Source organism: Rhinolophus sinicus, linkage group LG10 (assembly GCF_036562045.2).
Source record: "Rhinolophus sinicus isolate RSC01 linkage group LG10, ASM3656204v1, whole genome shotgun sequence".
Taxonomy (NCBI): Eukaryota; Metazoa; Chordata; class Mammalia; order Chiroptera; family Rhinolophidae; genus Rhinolophus; species Rhinolophus sinicus.
In genome coordinates, this window is record NC_133759.1 from 107,458,543 (window position 1) to 107,482,713 (window position 24,171).

The following is a 24,171-nucleotide window of genomic DNA, read 5'->3' on the forward strand; positions in this document are numbered from 1 at the left end:
GCCAGTGTTTATTGTCTGTTGTATTCTGGTTTCTAACTGTTGGTTCAGACTTGAGTTCCTTAAATTTTCTGTATTCTTACTAAATGTCGGTCTTCCTGATCTGTTTCTTCCATCATTATACCGTGTTTCCCTGAAAATAAGACCTAACTGGAAAATAAGCCCTAGTGTGACTTTTCAGGGTGACAGCCCCTGAACAGAAGCCCTAATGTGTCTTTTGGAGCAAAAATTAATATAAAACCTGGTCTTATTTTCGGGGAAACATGGTAGTTTTCTTCCATCCTGTCAGCTTTTGCAAGGTTAGTATGTAAAATACACACGAATAATGCATCTTTCTGCTTATTGGTCCTCTTATTTTTACCTGTATTATGCAGATGTTTGCTTTAAAATCTGTTTTGTCTGCCTTTAATATTGCTTGCTATTCCAGTCATCTTGATGAGATTTTCCTGGTATACCTTTATTCATACCTTTATTTTCATCCTTTCTGTATGGTTTTCTTGAAAATGTTTCCCTTGTAAAGATTCACATGGAAGTGAATTTTGATTTTTTAATCCAATCTATCCCTGAGCGGGGGTCAGAGGAGGGGTGCGTTTAACCTGTTACGTTGGTGATTACAGTATCGTAGCACTTCCCCAGCCCCCCCTCCCCCCCCCGCTTTTGTTTTCTGTTTCCATCCTTTTTCTTTGTTGTTTTCCAATTTCCTGGGCTTATGTTGGATGAGTTCCCGTCCTTCTGCTAGTTTGGAAGCTACTGATTGTATTTTCATGCCTTTTGTGGTTCCTGGTAAATTTTCACACCATTATTAGCTCTAATACTGTCTCAGAGACCGCCGACTGCGCTCCTGCTGCTGTCGTTGGCCTTCGGTCCATGCAGTGTTGTCTGCGGGGCAGTGGGACTTGGTGGGATGGGACCGGGGAAGGAGCCATATCAGAGGCGGCAGGTGAAGGACAGGTAGGACTGACTACAGGGCAGGTACAAAGACAAAGGAGTTGTTTGGGGGAAGAGGGACCCAGAGAAATGTTTAAATAGCTTCATCCTCTCCCCACGATTTCCAGTCCGTTTCATCAGATCCTAAACCTAATCACCCATACTTTACTTTGACTTTTTAAACATCATATTGAAAGCACACATTGAATACCCACATACAGGTGTTTTCATTCAGCGCCGTCTTCAAAATGCCGGCACATCAGTGATCCAACCTTAGAAGAAACCGTAAACACAGAGGTGGTATTTCAAGAACACTAAGACAAGAAGTAAACCACAAGCGATTTTACTGGTCAGGAAATTGTTACAGCGCTTCGGTTCTAAACGCTCCTACATTGACTTGTTCTTGGGGCTCATGTGCAAATCCAGCGACCTACTTTTTCTTTTTCTTGCTCGAGATGGGTTTGGACGGGAACACCACTGCTTCCTCCTTAGTGGGGCTTGGCGTGAGCTGTGAGGAGGATGTGTCCGTCGGCTCCTTGATCACAGTGATGTCGACCTCGTCATCTAGTCTTTTGGCCTCTTCCTCTCTCAAGCATTCCAGCCTAACACAAGAAGCAAACACAAGAAGGTATGTTTTCTTTGTAGTTTCAAAACCAGTTTTCTGCTGTGCATACTGTCAAGTTGTCCGTACCTGGATTTCAACAGTTTTTGTAAAAAAGGCTGTAAGTTATCCTCCCTTTGCCTGAAATAAAAAGCGATGCCGTGTCTAGACAATCCAAAACGAAATTTTCATATATCTAAAGTGACTTGTGAACCACTTTTCTCTGTAGCAACTTAGCAGCTAGTAAGGAGCCTTTTTAAACACTCCTTAGTCTTTTTCCTTAAGTATAATTGAATGCCTTCTTCAACAGACCTGCCGGCTAGAAATGCACTTTACAAAAAATTGGCATCTGCCCTCGGAACCAACATGTCTGCATAGAACTGAGCCTGGCCCGTGATTCTAGAAAGGTAAGTACAGCACTGACAGGGTGCCCACCATGTGCCAGGCACGGTGGTAGGTGCTTTACAAACACTAGCTCACGTAATCCTCACAGCACTCCTTTGGGTTAGTATCTCCAGCTTCCAGATGCAGACACTGAGGCACACGGTGATGGACACTGCCCCAGGTCACCCAAGTGTTTAATGGTGGGGCTGGGATTTGAACCTGGGCAGTCTGGATCTGTGGCCTGACTCTCAGCCACTCCGTCAGTGCCTCTTCGTGAGAGGCTTGGGACACAGATGTCATCACCACCTTACACAACCAGGAGAGAACCGGTGGCCCACAGGCAGGATTCTTCCAGGCCTCTGCAGGTTCTCCAGACCACATGAGGACACGCCACCCTTAGGAAGTTGGATACTTTTAATGGAAGCACTTGGTCCTGAAGCTTCTGGCAGCTCCAGACAACAGGAAGGAGAGAGAACTGAGAGCTGTGCAGGGGAAAAAGAGCCAAGAGGCATCATCACAAAGTTACCTTGCTTCCAGCTCCTCATTTTCAATCTTCCGCTGTTTGGCCAACGCTACATGATGTAACCTATTTTCCTTTACTTTCTCCTTGAGAATTGCTTCCCATTTGTGTGCTTGGAAGAATGTGTTCACAAAAAAGATGCACATATTGCTGACCCACATGTTGAGCTTTTCCTTCCCTTCCTCCTTGGATTTTTCTTTTTTCTCTGGAAGAAAGTTTAATTAGAATGAGCACTCACACAGTTCTGCAATAACTTAGGAGAGTGTGTTCATATTCTGGTTCTGCCACTTCCCGTGTGGCGCCTCATCCCCTGGAAGATGGGGAGGTGCGGGGCTGCTCAGGCCACGAGGGTCCCTGCAGATGCAGAATGCTGCAGTGACTGCCTGGGTGGCCGTACAGCAGGGCTGTGATTGTCAGCACTGCCTGTGAGTCTCCTGGTACACGTACTCTTGTTTTAAATAGCTTTTGTTTTTCTAAAATTAAGTGCTGCACTTACCTTTCTAGAAAATTTGCAACACTTTCCATGTTGCAGGGGGGGAAAAAACTCTTGTTTTTTGCTTACATTGTCTTTAAAGGCAGTTTTCATTAAGAAAATAGTTAAAAGAGGATTTAACTCTGAATTGAATAAGGAGGGAAGTACTTTCCATTGCATCCTGTTTACATTCTGATGTCATGCAAGTTCTTTAGCAGTGGGTGGCTGGTCCCTATCTACTCATTTTATTGCTGTCACAGTGATACCTTGTCACAAAATAGGGTCATATGTGCAGTTTCGGGTTTTTTTGGTTTTGCTGCACTATTTTTATGGGAGAATCTAGGGAGATCAGAAAACCTACACCAGTTCCACCTCCGTCTTCCCAGAATTCCCTCTCTAGGTGGTTTTCACGTCTCAGTTGAGAAACAGTACATCTGTTATTTTCATTTTTTAATCTTTATCAGGTTTTCATATCTTGGTTTATACTAATGTTAAATGAACTGAAAGGTTTATCTTATTTTATGCTTTGGATTTTTAAAAAATAATATGAAAATATAAGAATAATTATTTTAGTGCTTCCTTAAGCTTTTTAAAGAACTTGCTCATAAAAATTAAATTTGGGGGAATAATTTTTTTTACTTTTTTCTCCCATGATTTTTTTTATATTTTTTTTAGTCTACTTTTGTTATTACTATATAGACTATTTGTTAATGTTTCCAATTTATTAGCTTTGCAGTGCATATATAGCATTCTCTTATTATACTTAGAAAAATCTTATCTGGTTACTTTTTCCTTCCTAGTTAGTATATATGTGTTTATCACTTTTATTCTGACTATACTAGGTTGAGGATACCTATTTTATCTTTTTACTTAAAGAATCAGCTTTTAGGGCAGCCAGATGGCTCAGTTGGTTAGAGCACGAGCTCTTAACAACAAGGTTGCCGGTTCAATTCCCACATGGGATGGTGGGCTGCGCCCCCTGCAACTAAAGATTGAAAACAGCAACTGGACTTGGAACTGAAATGCACCCTCCACAATTAGATTGAAGGACAATGACTTGGAGCTGATGGGCCCTGGAGAAACACTGTTCCCCAATAACAAAAAAAAAAAAAAAAGAATCAGCTTTTACAATGATCATTTTTAGTACTTTTTTTGTGAGTTTGTTTTTTTAATGCCTTCCTCCTGCTCTCCTTGTATTTTATTCTTCCCTTCTACACTTTTGGGATGAAAGTTTGGGTTACTATACTTTCTTGTTTAATAGTGAAAACATTTTAATACTATAAACTTTCTCTGGTTATAATTTTGACTGTGTCTCATAGGTAATATTTCAGTTATTTCAGTTTTCTAAGTATTCTCAGAAATGCAACTTGATTTTCTCTAAGAATTATTTAGAATAGGGGACTTCATTTTTGGTGGGGCTTTTTGTTGTTTGTTTTTGCTTTTAATTTCCAAGTAGTTGGATGATATTTTACTTTTCAATTCAACATACCTGGTTGTTCTTTAATGAGACAACCCTGAGGCATTGGATGAACCCAACAGAGGTGAGGGATGAAGTGTGGACAGAGCTGAGGAATCAACTGGGAGTTCAGGAAATGGAATCGGCAGATAGAATGCTAGAGGGATTTTACCAGGGAAAAGGATAATATTAAAAGGAATATGAGGAATTTAATAAAGGTTTATTTGTTGTTGTTTTTAACTTGAGCATCTTTAAAAACCAAAGAGAATGAGACTCCTGAGAGGGAGAAGTTGACTGTATACGGACACAGTCAATGTACCAGGCCTGAGAGATGGATGTGCCAGATCCAGGTGGAGGGACAGCTGTCCCAGGGGACGGACTCAGCTCAGTAAGATCGTGCCTTGAAAGTGAACTCCAAGAGAAGTGTCGTCACCAACATGGTGGCATAGGTCATTCCTCACTCCCCCTCAACAGAAGAACCAAAACTATTCATGGACAAGACACCACTGAGAGAATCCTAGGGCCTGGGGGTGAGGCTGAAGCACCCCTCTGCACTGCAGAGAACAAGACAGACCACACTGGAAAGGTAAGAGCAGCTCCACACTGACCACACTGCCCCTCTCCCAGGCCGCACCACACCATGCCAAGAGCTCTCCCCTGAGCCTGCAACTCCTCCGGGAGAAAAAGAGAGCCCAGGGTGGACATCCAGCCCCCTCAACTGAGCGTTGTGGTTACTTCTTGGGAGCCCCCACTCCAGTAGCTAAATTAGAGACTGCTAAAGGGAGTTCTTTGAGTGGAAGTAAAAAGATGCCAATTAACATCATAAAAACATAAGAAGACAGTGTAAAACTCACTGGTGATGCTTAGACATAGTCAAAGTTAGATTCTGGAATATAGTAATGGTGGTATGTAATTCACTTGCAACTCTAATTCAAAAGTTAAAAAGCGTAAAAATAACCATAATTATAATAATCTTATTAGTTACACAATATTATATATATATTACACACACACACACACTGCAATATCAATAACCTAAAATGTGAGGGGCAGGATAACCAAGTGTAAAATTTAGGCATTCTGTTGAAGTTATCAGTTTAAAATAAGGTGTTACAATTTTAAGATATTTTATGTAAGCCTTATGTTAACCGCAAGGGAAAAACCTGTAGTAATAACACAAAAGATCGTGATTAAAAAAGTCAAAGCATACTGATACCAAAAGACATCAAAACATGAAAAAAAAAAACCCAGCAGGATAAGAAACAAGCAAAAATGGATGTACAGAACAGCCAGAAAACAATAAGTGGTAATTTTAAGTCTACCTATCAATGATTAAATGTAACTGGATTCAATGCTCTAATCAAAAGGCACATACGGCTGAATGGATAAGAAGATCCCACATTATGCTGCCTGCCAGACCTCACTTGAGCTTTAAGGACACAGATTGACAGTGACGCTTCAAGCAAATGGTAAACCAAGAAGAAGCAAGAGTAGCTCTACTTATGGCAGACAAAACAATCTAAACTAAAAATGGTAAAAAGAGGCAGAGAAGGTCATATGATGATAAAGGAGTCAATCCATCAAGAAGATGTAACAACTGCAGTTATGTGCTGAATGGTAAATACGAAAGCTGTTCAGAGTGCAAATCCTAAGAGGCCCCATCACAAGGCAATTATTTCATGATATTTAAAGTTGTTGTACATACAGCACTGAAAGTCAGTTACCTCTCACTAAAACTGGAAGAAAACCCCCCAAAAAACCCGACTCAGTAAGATCATGCCTTGAAAGTGAGTCTGTCAAGCCAGGAGGCAGAATTGGAAGCAGCAGTAGCAGCCTGACTATATATATATTTTAAAAGACAGTTGCACATTTTTATAAACTTTGTCATTTATAAGCAACAGTTTGTACTCACCGTTTTGAGATAAAAAAAAAGTTAGCTCTTTTCCTGAAGATTTAAAATTCACTTTGGAAAGTGTTTCATCACTCGGTGCCGTCCTCATTTTGGGCTTTTATGTTGAAAAAAATAAAGTAAAATATCTCTGCATCATGACAGACTAAAACTCATATTCTACGTTATGAATAATTAGATTGTTAATGAGACCATTCTCTTTAAGCTAATTTGACTATTTTTAGCCTGTATAAAATACTCATATTTATACTACTAAGGAAATGAATAACGGTTATTGTCCCTACCGAAAGGCTCCTCCCCCAAGAAACCAAAGATCTGAGAAAGTATTTATTATACATGTACATACATTCTTCCGCTAATACCATTCTTATGCTTATACCATATATACGCTGTGCACACTCACCCTTCAACTCCAGGCTGTGTCCAGACTGCCACTTGCTGTCACCACTTGGATGTCTAATCAGGCACCTAAAGCCTAATAGGTCTAAAACCAACCCCTTACTTTTGCCCCCAAACTCATCTCCCCTCACCCCCGTCTTCCCCTTCACAGTGAACAGTAACTCTGTTCTGCGAGTTGTTCAGGCGCCAAACCTTGGAATCACCTTTGCCTTCTCGTCCCCTGTCAAACGCTACAGCCTTCAAAACACCTTCAGATAATTCCCAGAGCTTCCGGACGGGTTGGTCAGCAGCGAAGCCATAGTGAGCCTCAACCCCTCAGCTCAGGGGCCGCCCTCCCACCTCAGAATAAACGCCAGGTTCCCACTGTGGCCAGATGCCCTGCAGGCCAGGCTTGCTGCCTTCCTGAGGACGTCTTCCCGAGCCATGTCGGCCTGGCTACACTTGCTGCTACACTGTTCTCTCAACCCAAGCATGCTCGCACCTCAGGCCTTCCAGAACTGTCTTCCTCCAGACAATTACATGGTTGCTTCCTCACTTCCTTCAGGTACACTCAAATGTCACTTCATCAGAAGACCTTCGCTAAGTCCCCGGCCTGTCACCCATCTCCACATCCTGTCACTTCTCCTTCAGAAGTGTGGGGACGGGTTGCACTGTGGTGGGTGTGCAAGTTCTGGAGTCTAACTGCTGCCACAGCCGCCCAACTCCTCCGCTTGCTAGCTCTGTGGCTGTGGGCATGTCATTACCTTGTGCCTCAGTTCCCTCCTAGAGGTCATAAGAGTGCCCAAAGCTTGTTTGGGGTGTTACGTGAGCTAATGCCCAGGAAACACCCCACGTGGCCCTGGGAAACACCCATGAGTGTTAGCTAGTCCTGTGCTTCACCTGTTACCATCTCTCCGCCTCACTAGCATGTAGTCGCTGGACGACGGGCTGTGTGTTCACCGCTAGACCCAAGCAGACAGAAGAACGCCCATCACGTACACAGTAGGCACGCAACAGTGCTTCCCACTACAACCATGTGCTCGTTTTCCGGGGGCCTTATAAATACAAACCTCTGGTTTCCTGATTTTGCTAAAATCAAACAAGAATGCTAACTTGCTCGCAGGTGACTTGGCACTGCCGTTGCGCACGTCAGACCCCTGGCTCGTGGCCGTGCTGGGACTCCTGTGCTGGGGGTCAAGGAGGAGAACAGAAGAGAATGCCGGTTTCCATGGAGATACGAGATACACACACGCAAACATGATCTTAATGAAGTAACTTACAATAAACTACACATAAACTGCACTATTGGACACTTGTACCTGTGAAACCTTCACTTCAGTGAAGACGGTGAACATACCCATCACCCCCAAAACTTCCTGTGCCCCTCGGTAGTCCCTCTCCCCCTCCTCAGGCAACCACTGGCTGCTTTCTGTCACTTCAGGTGACTCTGCACTTTCTGGACTTGTATGTGATTGGAACCATAACAGCACATGCCCTGTTCTGTCTGCTTCTCTCGCCAGCGTGATGGCTAACTCATCCACGCCACTGCGTGTCTCATGAGCCATTTCGTGGCTAAGTCATACTCTAGAGTACAGATATTACAGGGTTGGTTTGTCTCGATGGACATATGAAAGCCAGACGTGAACTTGACCCAATGGTTTCTGAGGAGGAGCCCTGGACCAGAGTGTTCACACTCAGGTACTGGAGTCCGTGGTGACGCCATCCATAAAACCATGGGTGAAGGTGGACACTCATTTCCCTCAGAGCAGAGTCCCACACCCAGGTCGGCCAGGGACCAGGCTCCCAGATGACGTAGAGAAGCCGTCAGTCATCTCCTCTAACGGGAGGAGCCATACCTGGCTGATGGAGTGGACTGAGGGGCTGAAATTGAACCAGAAGCTCTCAGCACACGAGGAGCCCAGGGCACAGCCCAGGGCGTCATGGTAAGAGTCTTTCCTTAGACAGTGAGGAGGCTGCTGTCGGAGCAGCTCTGAGGAGCTACCTAGCTGTGGGCCTCCGCTGGCCTCCAACACTCTCCCTTGTGGCTCCAAATCAGAAATCCTTCAGGCCAGCTAACCTGAAACCGCCACCCAGAACTTCGGTGTCTCCCTTGCCCTAGTGGCTGGGTCCTCTGTCCATCACCGGCACTGCCCCTGCTCCTTCGAGGACTGGCGGGGAGGCCTAGTGTCTCACCCGGTGCGCAGGCACCATCCTCAGGGACCCACCGGGCCTCTCGTGCACACGCAGGAGCTGTTCCTTGGTATCCTGGCTCTGGGGCAGGCTTTCCGCCCTCGCAAACACTAGATCATGTAAAACATTTCACAACAAAATATCTCATGGTCCACCCAGCATGCTGGCTGGCACTTTGACCTACAATTACAGGTTTTCCACTGTGGCTAATTCATTGGAGGAGGAGACTTCCTGGGTCAGGACCAGGAAATACACTTTCCCTAACATAAAAAAGAAAACTAAAATGTGAAAAGAAGTCTTCAGTTATTTCCTGAAGCATTACAAAAGCCCAAGAGAGTTTTGATGACAGTGTAACCATTCCAGGATAAAACCATTCCTTGCTGTATAAATTCTAAGCTACTACTTGTTACCTGATTTGTTACTGTATAAGTGCTGCCATGTTTGTTTCCAGATGAGTCATCATTTGGAAAATTTAAACAGGATTTAGTCACTTGGTCAGTAACAGAGATGAACGCGAAGCTTAAGAGCGCTTCAAAGAATTCCAGGAAAACCAGCTGAAATGTAAGAAAACAGAGCCAGTCTTATTCATCCTGACACCTCAAGGTCAGTCCACGCTTCATCTCAGTGTTCATTTCTATCTTCCAGAGAACACCACCTCTCCAGTGCTTAAGATCGTGTGGGTGTACACAAGTTTGCAATAAAACGTACATTTAAAAGATCTATTATGATACATATTCTATCATTAGATTTGTAAGTCATCTTTCTGTTTTGATGAAAACATTTTATGTTACTGAGGACGGTCATTTCCCAAAGTGTTGCCTTTTTTCTTAAACTAGGAAAGTGGCATCTGTAAACCCAAGTGACAAGTGCCAGTGTCACCCACTGAGCCGCTGTGCCCCCTCCACCCTCCATGGCCCCGATACATGGGCCCAGGGACTGTCTGCCCGTGGCGCTGGCTCGCTCGGACTTTGACCATCCACACCTGCCATATGTGTCTGTCCTGAGCCCAGGGCCCTGTGCGTCTGAGCTGGAACAGGCCCGCTAATTAGACCAGAGGCTCAGGGCCGGCCACTGCCTGCTGCCAGGGGTCTGCCCAGCACCCCTCAGCACCAGTGTCCCTACTCTAACAGTTTCCTGAGACCTGCCCAAAGGTGGGTCTAACTGGTAAAATGAGGCACTTGCCTGCTGCAAGAAATGCTAAAAATGTTAATTCTTTGGGTATCTGACGTGTACCCCAGAAAAGTACATGTATTAAGTCGCTAAATAATTATCCATGAAATAGTATTGTAGTTTTATATTCTTTTGACTTTGTTCATTTCCTGACATCTGAAGTATTCTTTTTAATATTAATCTCTAATTTTCTAATACAAAGACATATATATAGCTTTATGTATGTATATATATATATGTATGTATATGTATATGTATATGTATATGTATGTATATGTATACATATATATATGTAGCTTTATGTATTTAGGTTAGAATTCTTTTCAATCAAATCTTGGTTCTTGGTATCCAAGCCAAAACAAACAGCCTGAATTGGATCTATACCATTTGTGTCACTTCGTTACAAACCTCAAGTTCAAAGTTGCTGTCAATTCCATCATGAATGAAAGGATTATCATCTGCTATGATCTCTACAAATTTGGTTGCTGTTAATTCTTTATTTATCATTTTAAAGTCCTATAAAAAGAAACAACCAATCAAACCATAATGGCTGATAATTACAAACAGTTATATATTTTTAATGTTAATTTATATCAATACTCCACTTTAAGAAAATGTACCAGAAATGATTATCTTAAAAACTGACAATTTTGTACAGCATTCTGGATTAACATTGGTATTTACCTGTCTTCTCCTTCCCTCATCCTTCTGAAATAACAGTAAAGGTTGTTTAGAGGCATAAACACAGGACAGGGAATGGGAGAGTAGATGATCCAGATAGGAGATACCAACATGATTCTGTGAGTGGGAAAGTGTGGGACTGGCGGGCTTAGCAGCACAGGAACAGATCGCTCAGGGAATGAGTTGAGTCATGCTGTAGGAACGGGAAGGAGAGAAACCTCTACAGGCAACACTGCAGGTAGGGCTGAACACAGGAAGACTCGCTGCAAGTCTACGTGAAGACCCTCTCCACACCTAAGCTGAAAACAGAAGTTTTACTCTCTGAGATACTAAACCAGAGAGCATATAAAATGAACTGGCAGACTTATACCTAACATATCAATAATTACATTAAATGTAAATAGTTTAAATATGCCAATTAAAAGACAGATATTGGCAGATATTGGTGGTGGAAATATGAGGTGATCCGGCCACTCTGGAAAATAGTTTGGCAGTGTAGAAAAAAAAAATACTTATTATATAACCCAACAACAATCTAGGGCATTTATCCCAGAGAAATGAAAACTATGTCCACAGAGAAACCTGTACACAATTGTTCATACTACCTTTAGTCATTACAGCCACAAACTATAAACAATCCCAACACCCATCAGTAGGCGAATGGATAACAAATCATCGTTGCACATCTGTCAAAAGGAATGCTATCAGCAATACAAAAAGAACTACTGATACGTGCAACAACATGGAATCTCAAAATAACTATGCTGAGTAAAGAAGCTACACAGAACAAATGGAAAATCAGAAAAGAGATACAGAGGATCCAGCATTATAAAGTCCAAAATATTTTAACTACAGTTGCAAATAGAAAAAGTGTTCAGAAGGAATGATTAAAGAAGTAATAGTGGAAAAATTTCAAAACTGATGAACAAACAACATGAATCCATAGATTCGAGGTAACAGATGCCAACTCTTATTGGCCAAAAATCAGAAAATTTAACCATCAAAAAAGAAATGATTGCAATGCATTAAAACACACCAAATATGTATAAATCCAGGAGCTAATGATATATTTTTTTAAAGCTCATCAGTCACCTTTTAAGTATTGCTAAGACATCAAATCATTATTCTGAAAATTAGTAGGAGGGGAAAATTAAGCATAACCCCTCCTTTCCTGTATGGACTGTATTTCAGAGTAACTGCTAAGATATCGACCATTTTCTGAAAATTAATAAAAAGGGAAAATCAAGTATTTATCCCTCTTTTCCTGTATGAACTATATTTCAGAGTAATCAAATAGCTGATGAGGTAAACTTATGTAAATGGGATTCACGGCTAATTAATACAGAAGGAATGACAGAATTGGAAAATTATTATTGTGGGACCCTTAATGAAATAGTGGATGTTAGCAATGAGCGTCAGGACAGCCCAGCCACTAGAGAACAGTTTACAGGGAAGGTTTAATGGAAGGATCATGCTACACCATGCAACCCACTGGGGAATCTCAGCATCCCTAAAAGGGATACAGCAGGAAGTACACAGAACCACCTGTGGCTTTGTCAGAGAAAAAAAGTACCTGAATCCAATCAAGCCTCTCATTCTACCACATACCAGAAATACGGGCAAAGGGGAAATATGTTAATGAACTCTCTGAGGAAGAAGCCGGCCAAAACCAGATGTGACCAATCTACAGGGAAAAACAACCTCATTTCTTCAACAACAAAGGAACTTGAAGAACAAAAGACAAATCAACAGCTGTATAACATTCCATCCAAAAAAACCACATGCTTTAAAAAAACCTATTTTTTTATCACTAGACACTAGGTTATTGTCACTTTTTCGTATATATACAACACTGTTACATTTCTTAAAGCACTCTATCCCTTATTAGCATTCAATTCCTTTAGTTTTATCATTTATCTTCCCACAAGTATAAATCAAAAGTATCATGAAACAAAAGCAACCAATAGTTAGTATGAGAATATTGTATAAAATAGATATTCTCACTATTTTCCAAACTCATAACTTTTTAAATTACTTTGATGAATGCTAATTTTAAAAAATGACATTCACCCCCCTCTTCCTTTAAATGGCCAGATCTGCATCAGTAGAGCCCCTGGAGGCCCACCGACTGGACCCCTCGCCTAACTGGGAAGACACTCGCTTCCAACTTGCCACTATCACAGACCACTAGAATTATTCCCTCCTGCTGAAAGAGACCTAGGAAACATTTAACGGCTATGAAAATTCATCCCAGGTCTTCACCTCATAATTTGCGTATCATCGCTAGAATATTTTGCCTTTAATTAAAATCCAAATGTCAATAAACATGAAACCAATTCGCAATCATGGGTGCTTACCTTCAACATCCAGAGGAAGTGTCTCATCTTCATTGTAAGCTCGTGGGGAGGAGCTGCGTGTGGTCTGCAGTGAGCCGTATAAATCTCCCAGCATTTGTCGATGTAATTCATGGAATAGAGTGTCTCCTGTTGCCCGTTGAATAAATTGCCTAAAAATAAAATGAACAAATAAACATTCAAAAAATGATTATAGAATCATGTTTTGAAAAAACAGTGGTAAGTATAATCCTATTGGTTTTGTGTTTACCTTTTACACGGCAGGCATTTGGATGAATGTTCTCGGTCATCAGTTTTGTAAAACACAAAAAGAGCGATGGGCTTCTGTTTCTGTGATTACAAAGATATGATAATCACTCCTCCCTCCAGGAAATGGGACGTAATTCCCCTCCTAGAGTGTGGGTGGACTTAGCAACTGGCTTCTAACAAGCAGAGTATGGAAAGGGAGAAATCGTAAGTTTACAGGAGAGAATCCTGGTTGATACCACTTTACACAGGTGAGCAAGGTCAACATCACCAGTAATAAGACAGGGAGATGTCACATTCCCTGATAGGATGTGACGAGAAGGGCGGCTCAGCTCCTTGGTATTTTCCCCAAAACCCATAACCTCAGTGTAATGGTGAGAAAGCATCAGCAGACCAAAATCAAGGGACATTTTATAGAATGACTGACCAATATGCCTCAAAAGTGTCAAAGTCATAAAAGCTGAAGTCTGAGAAACTATTACGGGTTGTAGAGGACTAAGGAGCTAGGACAACTACATGCAATGTGTGATCGTGGAGTAGATCCTGGACTAGAAAAAGGACATCCATGGGGAAACGGGGAAGTCCTAGGAAAGTCTGTAATTTGGTGAATGATACCGCAGCCATGTTAGTGCCTTCATTTTGATAAGCGTACCACGGTTCTGTAAGACGTTATCACAAGGGGGAGCTGGGCGAAGGGTATATGTAGGAACTCTCTCTCCCAACTTGGCAATACTTCTATAAATCTAAAATAATTTCAAAATAAAGTTGTTGTTTTTAAAGATACAATATCAATTTTGCTCTGAGAAAGAACATTCTGGCCTAAGGAAGAGTTGGTTGTGGCTATTTCTGAGTAAAAGCCTGTGAGCTATTGGCAGCACTGAAACATGACTCAGATCTGAAGGGTTTGCAAAGTTTTAAGCTGGTATCTCAAAACTTTTGTTTCTGGTCCTTCAGCTCAAGAGTATGGAAAGATACTGATGAATGCCGAAGAGAAGAGGGCAACATTATGACTAGAGGACTGGCTAGCTCTGCCCTCATCTTCTCACGGGGGCCAGAGTAGTACTTACTGGTACTCTTTGTGATGAATGTGGTAAGCCAACTGCAGGAGGTAATTCAGAAATGTTCTCAAAAGTATTGTTGTAAATGGAGAATGAATTTCCTCCACTGGTATGTCCTGATTGTCTAAAACAAGAAAATTGCACAGGATGCCTAGTGTTTTCTAGAACCTTCTATTTTATTTGCTCCAGCTACACAAGTCAAAGACCTGAATACAATGGAGTACTTCTTTCCTAGAGAACACTCTGAACAATACGTATGTATCCACCTGAAAATTAAGTACCACTTCAAGACACTTTACAAGACACTTTCAAGATCCCATGTCCCATTGTTTTTCAGAGTGGTCAGAGCTACAGTTTGATTAATGCTGCTGATTATAAGTCTGTTTCAAACACTTAAATTTGCAGTAAATAGGAATTCATTCTAATATTTTATTTCTCAAGTAGATAACGTGAGTCCTGCCTCCCAGAATTCAGCTGAAAGGAGTAAAACCTTCAAAGTTGTTACATTTATTGCATGAGTTTTCTAATTTGAAATCAAGCCCAAGCCCAAGACTGCCTGAAGCCTATTCTAGTCTATTCCAAGGCCCCCCGATCGTTTCTACTTCTGACTGGACAATTTCACGTGTCTTTACTATAGATCGGGATAGGCAAATTTCCCTGCAAAGGGCCAGGTGGGAACTATTGGAGGCTTTCAGGGCTGGAAACTGTCTGTCACAACCACTCAGTTCTGGTGTTGGAGGGCAGGCGCCAGCACAGATAACAGCAAGCAAACGGGAACGGCCATGTTCCAGGGCAAGTTCACTGATTAAGGACGTTTAGGCACCCTGAGAAGAAGCCCACATGTTGACTTCTGGAACACCTCTCCCAGCCTCTGCCTTCACTCACTCGACATTTCCTAGCTGGTTTCATGGTGACATGACGTTACACTACCCTGTAAACCAAAAGGTGTGGAGGACCAGGAATACTCACCACTTAATATCCTGTCCATATCAGCAAGGGCTATCTTATGGTGATGAAATCTGCAGTCCTTCAGAAACCTCCAGAAGTGGAGCTTCGTCATCAGAAAGGTGTTATCCAGGGTCTGATCACATCCCAGGCTGCTGTAAAAGCTGTAGATTCTCCTTAACTTGGTAAGGTTCCTTAAGACAGCATACTCTGCCTGGAAGGAGAAAAACACACATATCTTAATCTTACCCAATAAGAACAAAAACAAAAGAAACACCTGTTTTCTAAATTAAATGAGATAATGTGCGAAGTAATGTTATTCTCCCCAGCCATCCCCAGGTCGATAAAATGAAATTTCTGGTAACGGTAAAAAAATGCTGTTATCTGGACAATGAAATTACTCTCTTACTATGTGATAGTTTTCCTATCTGAATGGCAGCAATAAAATTCTCTTGTTTACAGATTAATATCTCTTGTGAACACAAATATAAAAATCATCAACAAAATATTAGCAAATTGAATCTAGCAGTATATATATACATATATATGTATATGTGTGTGTGTGTAAACATGTCAAGACCAAGCAGGTTTTATCCTGAGATTACATTTGGAAAATCAATCAGTGTAATTCATCATTATTGATAACTAAAAAAGAAACACGACATAATCCTATCAATTGATGCATTTGACAAAACACCATTCATGATAAACTCAGCAAATTAGGGATAGAAAGGAACTCCCTGACCTGCTGAATGACACATACAAAAACATACCACTCACATCACACTTAGGCTGAAAGTCTGAAATCAGTAATATCCCCCTTGATAGCTTTACTGATCTCCCTCTGTCCCCATTCACCTTCTGTTATTTTTCCCAGGTCCTCAGTGGCCTTATGCTGCCCCAAATGCCCCACACATGCAGCCCTACAGCCTGTAAGTGTCCCGTTCTCCAAAACCACTTACTCTTACCCCATGCCTCACCCTCCCAAATGAAACAGAAAATTGAGGAAGAGGATTTGGGGTCACCATGGAGAAAGAAAAGTCCCACCAGGGCAGCTGCAACAGGCATCTGTCACTCTTAGCAGCAACTTCTGCTTTTTAAAATTCAAGTCAATTGGATAAACATGTATGGTCTACCCTGTCTAAAGCATTGTTCTAGAGAAGGACACAAAACTTTCTTCATGAGACTTAAAATCTAGCAAAGAACACAAGACATACACACAAGTCAGGAAGGTAGAGCAGTCACGGAGGAAGGAGAGATGGAGCGAAGGAAAAGCTTCCTGGAGGACGCTACCCTTGAACTGAGAAAAGAAAAATGAGTAGAGCCTCATGGAGAGCAGGCCCCCAAAATGGAGGCTGGGGTGGGGTGGTGGACAAGGCCGGGTGATCCAAGAATGCCAGGAGGGCCGCGTGACCTGGAGCAAGGCTGTCACCTCCCTGTGCCCCAGCTCCCTCCTGTGCAAAGTGGGACAACCACAGTTCCCACCCTGTAGGCTGCTGGGAGGATTCAGGGACGTAAAGGCATTTGAAACCGTGCCCAGAGCCAAGGGCTCTCCCTGCATGCACATCTAGCCATTATTATCACGTGGTAATATTATCAGGTCGGAAAGAGGGGTTGACATCAGATCCTAAAAAGCCCTGATTAACCAGACTAGATATGGAACTGACAGCAAAGGCAGTCATTTGGATGAGAAAGGGCATAACCAGAAGGTTTCAACTTGTTCCACCTGGAACTAGAATGCTCCAGAACCCTGCTCAAGAAAAGACACCCACGTTTTGACAAAACGATTCCAATCACAGATAATAAAAATATATATACACGAGAAAACATCAGATAAACCCAAGTTGAGGGACATTCTTCAGAATAACTGACCGGTACTCTTCAAAAGTCTCAAGGTCATGAAAGACGATGAAAGATGGAGGAGCTGTCACAGACTGAAGGAGATTAGAGACAGGTGAGGACCAAATGCAGTGAGGAACCCGGGGTGGGATCCTGGAACAGAAAAGGGCAGGAGAAAACTGGGGAAATCCAAACAAAGTCTATAGTTTTAGTGTTGTAGCAAGGTTAATTTCTTGGATTTGATGGTGATATAAGATGTTAACAATAGGAGAAGGTAGGTAAAAGGAATATGGAAAGGGTACTATTTTTACAACTCTCCTGTAAGTCTTAAAATCATCTCAAAAAGTAAAAAAAATATACATGACTTGCCAAATTATAACATGTCCACATTATGAAATATTATCTGGTCATTAAACAAAGATATTCTTAAAGTGTGGAATTGTAGAATTCTTTCACTTTCTATGTCACATATTTCTGTGATTGAATTTTTGTAAGAGCATGTGCTACTTTGGTAATTAAAAACAGTCAAGATGTATTTTATAATATATAATTTTTAAAAGACCCATGTTTTGACATAGAACTCCAAAGTGGAAATGGATGACATACATGTGAAACAAAAATATATATGCCTGTACATACACATCTAAATAATATAAAACAATGTGATCCCTTTTATGTCAAATCAATGTATATGTTCATATATTCATCTGAAAATTATATTGGTGGAGACTACGTAATGGCACTGAATAGCTATCATTAAATACTACACGAAAATAGATTATATGAACAGAATGACCCATTTCTAGATAGGTGTGCACAGAAAAAAAAAAAACTAGAAAAATGGTCACCATATTTTGTCTGGGTAGAGGTTCTCTTTTACTTTTTCTTACTGTATTTTTTACATTTTCTACAAGAATCATGTGTGACTTTTGTAACTAGAGAAAGTAATAAAGGTTCCTATGTTTAACAAGACTCTTGCAGTGAGTGACACAGTGTTGACCAGGAGACAGAGAAGGGGAGGGAGAGGGATGAAGGAGGACTCACTGCTGAGGCCCAAAGACCTGGGGGCCCGAGAAGGCAGGGGTGAGGAAGGGAAAAGGGGCCACGATGCCTTGCACTTTTGAGGGACTAACACTCGTGACGATGTCCCAACGTGGTAGTTTCACAGAACCATCCCAAACCCCAGGCAAAGCAGGGCCAAGATACTGGAGTGTGTGTAACGTGCTGCCTCTGACTTGCCAGCCACTAATCACATCATTTTTTCTCTCTGAGGATTGCTAGAGTCTAATGATTTGTAAGGGTTTGAAGTTCCTTGAATCCTGGCAGCCCATAATAATGCACAGCAGAATGAAAGTCCTGCAGAGCAAGGCGGCGGCAGCCTGAGCTTGCAGACCAATCTGGGTGGAAGGGTGACTCGAGCCTTTGGGCTCTGAGGTTCTGGGGAATTCACTGAGGCCCTCTATTGGGCTTCCATTTCCTCACAGAGCTTGAAATTAAACAGAATGATACCTGCAAAGCACCCATCAGGCTATAAAAGACACTCAGTACATGACAGCAATAATCAACTATTTTCCCAGGACTGTAGAGACTCTGATGAATATTTATGCCTACGACATAAATTTATCACAATACAAAGGTCTTTTTCTTTTTTTTTTTACCTGCCTCTTTTCCTCTGGTTGGTCTTTCTCAGGATACATACTCAGCAGCAAATGTAGATCCAGCTCAATGCTCGATCCTAACACTGACTTACTTTCACTGCCATCAAGCTTTCTTATAACTTCTAGCAAATGAAGGCAAATACAGGAGACAATTGTGAACAGCAACGTTAAATCAATGTCATGCCAAAATCATTTCCCACAGAAATGTGATACAGACTATTCCAGAAAAAACCTACTAAGAAAGCAGTTGCTCAGGGGAAACTTCTGTTTTCTGCGTATCAGGTATATTTGGTAAGTTAGTCTGTATTACCATGGATAATACAGACTAACGCCCTTTCACCTGACAGGTGAACACCCTACCAGCACTGGTGGAAGATCCTTGGTACTGGCTCCTGACGGCACATTCTGAGGGCAGGTCTGGGTAATTTACCAATTCACCTTCCAGGCTGGTAAACTCCGCTATGTGGTCATGGGAAAACAGGCCATCATAGACACGCCCGTTCTTGAAAGTTAATCGGCCCTGCAGGTAGAAAGGTAACCGTTGCAGTTTAGGAGAAGTGTTCTTAGAAAACCATTGGTAAATGTACATCAGTATCTTTTTCAAGGGTTTGGAGATTTTTGCTGGCTTGTTTTTAAGACATGCGCTTAGTCCACACATAGTCATGTTCCTAGAGTCTCATGTCACTGTGCAAATCCTTTGTCCTCCTCCTCTTCCTCCTGATTCTCCTGATTCTCCTTCCCTTCTCCTCCTCTCCTCTCCTCTCCTCTCGTCTTTGCCCCACAACCTCTCCCCAACTTTAAGCACCCCTAGGTCACAGGATGTGTCTGATTAAACTGTGAGTGACCAGCAGAATGCCCATCACAGAACAGGGACTCTCTTGGTATTTGTCAAACCTGGGCCAACAGTCAGTCTGATTCAGAGATGGACAAATGACCCAATTCAGCTCAGTGAAACTCAAGACATTTGTGGAAAGCGTCTTGAAAAAGAGTTCCTTCTCTCCTACTCAGCGTGGTATGTGGCTGTGAAGTCTGGAACCACAGCAGCCATATTGTAATCACAAGGGAGGGGCGGCGTAAGGGTGAAGCTGACATGGCAGGCGGCATCAGGGATAGATGGAGGAGAAACCCTGACATCCCTGAGCTGCTGAATCAAACCCACCGTGAAACCTACATTAGTCTTTATCTTTTATTGAAGATTAAGCTAATTTTCTGTTACTTGAAACCAAAACGTCCCCAACACACACACACACACACACACACACACACACACACACTCACACACAACACAAACTAAATAACCTCTAAATATACAGGGAGTTGATATTTTGGTAATTATTTTAAAATTCATGTAATTATCTTTAAAAAATACTAAGTTATCCTATGCAAAATGGATAATGCACTTTACTAAATAGAAAATGGCAGGCCTTTTACTGTATTTCCTGTGCTTGACATAACCTTTAAAATGTAATCTTCACAGGTCTGTACTCACCATGCCATGTTTTTTATTGGAAACCCATTCTCCCTCGTATACGGCTCCACTGGCATAGTAAAACTTTCCATGGCCATGACGATATCCATTTACAAAGTCTCCTATGTATTCATTTCTCAAAGGATACTGGGAGTTGGGGATTCTCTTTAGAAACCATGTGTGTGTTCCAAAGCCATTCTTAAAGAAAGGAAATTTTCATGAGAAATGCTCAAAATATTTCCTCTTTTTACCCGAATCTATTTATAATTAGGAATAGATTAAATACAATGATTCATTGGAAGGGGCAAAGAACATGGATTTTGGGGTCGCACAGAATTGGGTTCAGTCTCAGCTCAGCTACTTACTAACTAGCCTTCTGACTTAAGGCAAGTTATTTAAGCCCTCTGGATTTCATCTGTAAAATGGAAGTAACACCTACTTTGCAGGTTGGGTGTAAAGGCTGAAGATAATGCATATAAAGTGCCTAGCTTGATACTAATAATTTTAATTATTATTTCAAAATTTATTTTTAACATACAGATTGATAAAAATACCCCCCTCCTCAATCCCACTTTCCAGAGTAACCACTACTTGGGTTTCAGGATTTATGTGTATTTTCCCCAGATACATACAATCATACATACTAAATCAACATATAATGTGTACATATAAACCCACACACAACTTTTTCAACAACCTGATGATTCTATGTATACCATTCTGTAACTTCTGGGTAGTCAGAAAAATAATTGAAAGCAGGGAATTGAACAAATATTTGCACACCCATGTTCATAGACGCATTATTCACAATAGCCAAAAGGCGGAAGCAACCCAACTGTCCACTGACGAATTAATAAACAAAACATGGTATAAACATACAATGGAATATAATTCAACCTTAAAATGGAGGGGAATTCTGACACATGCTATAAGAAGGATGAACCTTGAAGACATTATGCTAAGTGAAATAAGCCAGTCACAAAAGGACAAACATTATATGATTCCATTTCTATGAGATACCTTGATTAGTCAAACTCAGAGACAGAAAGCTGAATGTTGGTCACTGGGGGTTGGAGGAGGGGGCTGGGGAGTTAGTGTTTAATAGGTACAGAGTTTCAGTTTTGCAAGATGAAAAAGTGCTGTGGATGGATAGTGGTAATGGCTGCACAACAGTGTGAATGTACTCTACCCTGAACTGTACACTGAAAAATGGTTAAGATGATAAATGTCGTTATGTGTATTTTACAATTAAAAAGAAAAAAGCTATATTCACATCAGAAAAAAGTAGACTCCAGAGGAATAAAAATTACCAGGGTTAAAGAAGGACATAATATAATGATAAAAGGGTCAACTCACCAAGAAGATATAACAATCCTAAACATGTATGCACCTAACAACACAGCCTCAAAATATATGCAGCAAAAGTGAAAGATCTGAAAGGAGAAACAGACAAATCTACATTTATACTCAGACACTTCAACACTTTTCTCTTAGAAATGGGTTAGAAAAATTGGACAGAAAATGAGTGATGATACAGAAGATCTGAACAACCAGTTTGATCTGATACCTATGGAACATTCCACTCAACAAAAGCAGAAATACATGTAACATTCACTAAGACAGACTATATTCTGGGACATAAAATACACCTCAGCATATTTAAAATAAATGCAGCCATACAAAGTGTGTTCTTTGACCACAGCAGAATTAAACCAAAGGAAAAAATAAAAACAATAATAGAAAGATATCTGGAAAAATCCCAAAGTATTTGGAAATTAAACAACATATTTCAACACAATTTATAGGCCAAAGAGGAAGTCAAGAGGAAATTAGAAAACACTTTGAACTAAACAAAAATTGAAACATAATATATCAAAATTAGTTGGATATAGATAAAGCAATGCTTAAAGGAAAATCTGTAGTATTAAATGCTTATATTAGAAAAGAAGAAATGTCTCAACTCGGTAAAGATTCCATCTTACAACTCTAGGAAAAGAAGACTAAATTAAACCCAAAGCATGCAAAAGGAAAGTAATAACAAAGAGCAGATATCAATTAAAGTGAAAACTGAAAAACATCAGAGAAAGTAAAACTAAAACTGGCTTAAATTAAAATTTGAGAATTTTAATGAAATTGATATACTTCTGGCAAGACTAATGAAGAAAAAAGAGAAAACACAAATTACTAATATCAGAAGACGGGGGACATCCCTATAGATCCTACATATGTCAAAATAATAAGTGAATATTATGAACAACCTTATACCAATTTCTATAAAATGGACAAGTCCTTCAGTGACACAAACTTCCAAAGTTTACTCAAGAGGAAATAGATAACCAGAATAGCACATTATTTACTAAAGAAATACATTCTATAGTTAATTTAGAGTTAATCTCCCCAGAAAGACAACTCTAGGCCCAGAAGGCTCCACTGGCATATTCAACTAACCTGATGAGGAAGAGACAATACCAATTCTACAAACTCTTCCAGAAAATTGAAGAAAAGAGAACACTTCCCAACTCATTTTATGAGACCATCATTACCCTAAAAGCTGCAAAGATATTATAAGGAAAGAATATTATAGATCAATATTCCTCATGAACATAGACACAAAAATTCTCAACAAAGTACTAGGAAATTGAATTCAGTAAGATATAAAAAAGGATACTATCATGGCCAAGTTGGGTTTATCCCAGGAATACAAGGTTGGTTCAACATTTGAAAAATCAATCAATGCAATTCAACATATCAACAGACTAGAAAAACCACATGATCTGACTGGAAGCAGAAAAAGCATTGGACAGAATTCAACATCCATTCATGATAAAAACTGTAAGCAAATTAAAACTTAAAGAGAGCCTCTTCAACCCCATAAAGGGCTTCTATGAAAAACCTACAGCTAATATCACATTTGATAAAAGACTGAATTCTTTCCCACCAAGATCAGGAATGATGCAAGGATGTCCGCTCTTTCCACTCCTGTTCAATATCACACTGGAGGTCTTAGAGCAATAGGCAAGAGGGAAAAAAATGGCACACAGATTAGAAAGAAAGATATATAGTTGACTATTTACAGATAATATGATTATCTACATAAAAATTCCCAAAGAATCTACAAAAAAGTGAGTACAACTATGATGTGAGTTTAGCAGGGTCCCTGGTTACCGGATTAATATACACAAACTATCACCTGAAAATCCTAGCTCTGCAAACCACATAAAATTAACCATATAAAGCTTTTCTTTTCTGTGCAGGAAGTACAACGTGTAAATAACAGTCTCAGTCTATGCATTATGGATTCGCCAATGGCAGAACCTAGCCTGTGGGGAGGACCTTTAGAGAAAACTGAATAATAAAACAGCACTGAAAAAGCCTGGTTTAGACCAGTTAATCATAATTTGAGTTTCTAAATTTAGCAGAGCTTGAATTTCAGGTTACCATACAATGCCACACCAAATAATATATGGCTGTGGATCAGCAGAGGGTCCCCCTCAGGGTGGATTCTGCTAACACCGCTAGCGTGGTACCTGGATGCCCTTCTGCCATTGACCAGTGTACTCCTCATTAGTTGTCAGCCATCTCATCCTGCCTTCCCCATGGCGCATATTGTTTTCCCACTGACCTTCGTATATATTTCCAGATTTGTAACTAGGACAAAAATAAATAAATAAAAACAGTCAGTTATCTCATATACAACATTCACCTTTAAGACTTTCTTTTAAATGTTACCTCTAAACACCTTTGAAGAAATCCAAATCTCCTGCTCAATGGATGGGCATGTGGTCGGTAAAAATAATCATCTTAGGGGGTAGAATAAATCACTTGATTAAACTTCCTGACCATTTAATAAGGTGATAAAGTGAGTAAGACCAGGGATTTAAAATCTTTTTAAAATAATTCCCTGTAATACTATAATTA

General features: G+C 40.8%; 1 protein-coding gene across 7 annotated transcripts in view; it reads right to left on the minus strand.

Moving 5' to 3' along the window:
• Nucleotides 1-548: 548 nt before the first annotated feature.
• The window catches only part of LOC109437305 (radial spoke head 10 homolog B), a 34,496-nt gene continuing 10,873 nt past the window's right edge, over nucleotides 549-24,171 (minus strand). For 3 of the 7 annotated variants that reach the window (XM_074313931.1, XM_074313930.1, XM_074313932.1), the window contains 15 exons: nucleotides 23,781-23,901; nucleotides 20,275-20,451; nucleotides 19,146-19,305; nucleotides 18,786-18,907; nucleotides 15,313-15,502; nucleotides 14,353-14,467; nucleotides 13,290-13,369; nucleotides 13,043-13,191; nucleotides 10,413-10,520; nucleotides 9,245-9,388; nucleotides 7,715-7,831; nucleotides 6,270-6,363; nucleotides 2,436-2,634; nucleotides 1,359-1,526; nucleotides 549-1,196 (listed from right to left, as the gene is read on the minus strand). In XM_074313931.1, coding sequence (XP_074170032.1) covers nucleotides 1,184-1,196; nucleotides 1,359-1,526; nucleotides 2,436-2,634; nucleotides 6,270-6,363; nucleotides 7,715-7,831; nucleotides 9,245-9,388; nucleotides 10,413-10,520; nucleotides 13,043-13,191; nucleotides 13,290-13,369; nucleotides 14,353-14,467; nucleotides 15,313-15,502; nucleotides 18,786-18,907; nucleotides 19,146-19,305; nucleotides 20,275-20,451; nucleotides 23,781-23,901 — 1,957 coding nt within the window. In that variant the 3' untranslated portion in view covers nucleotides 549-1,183. Of the gene's footprint in view, nucleotides 1,197-1,251; nucleotides 1,527-2,435; nucleotides 2,635-4,390; nucleotides 4,515-6,269; nucleotides 6,364-7,714; nucleotides 7,832-9,244; nucleotides 9,389-10,412; nucleotides 10,521-13,042; nucleotides 13,192-13,289; nucleotides 13,370-14,352; nucleotides 14,468-15,312; nucleotides 15,503-18,785; nucleotides 18,908-19,145; nucleotides 19,306-20,274; nucleotides 20,452-23,780; nucleotides 23,902-24,171 lie in introns of those variants that run through there. The other 4 variants (XR_012489894.1, XM_019716462.2, XM_074313933.1 and 1 more) reach the window with 4 other exon arrangements.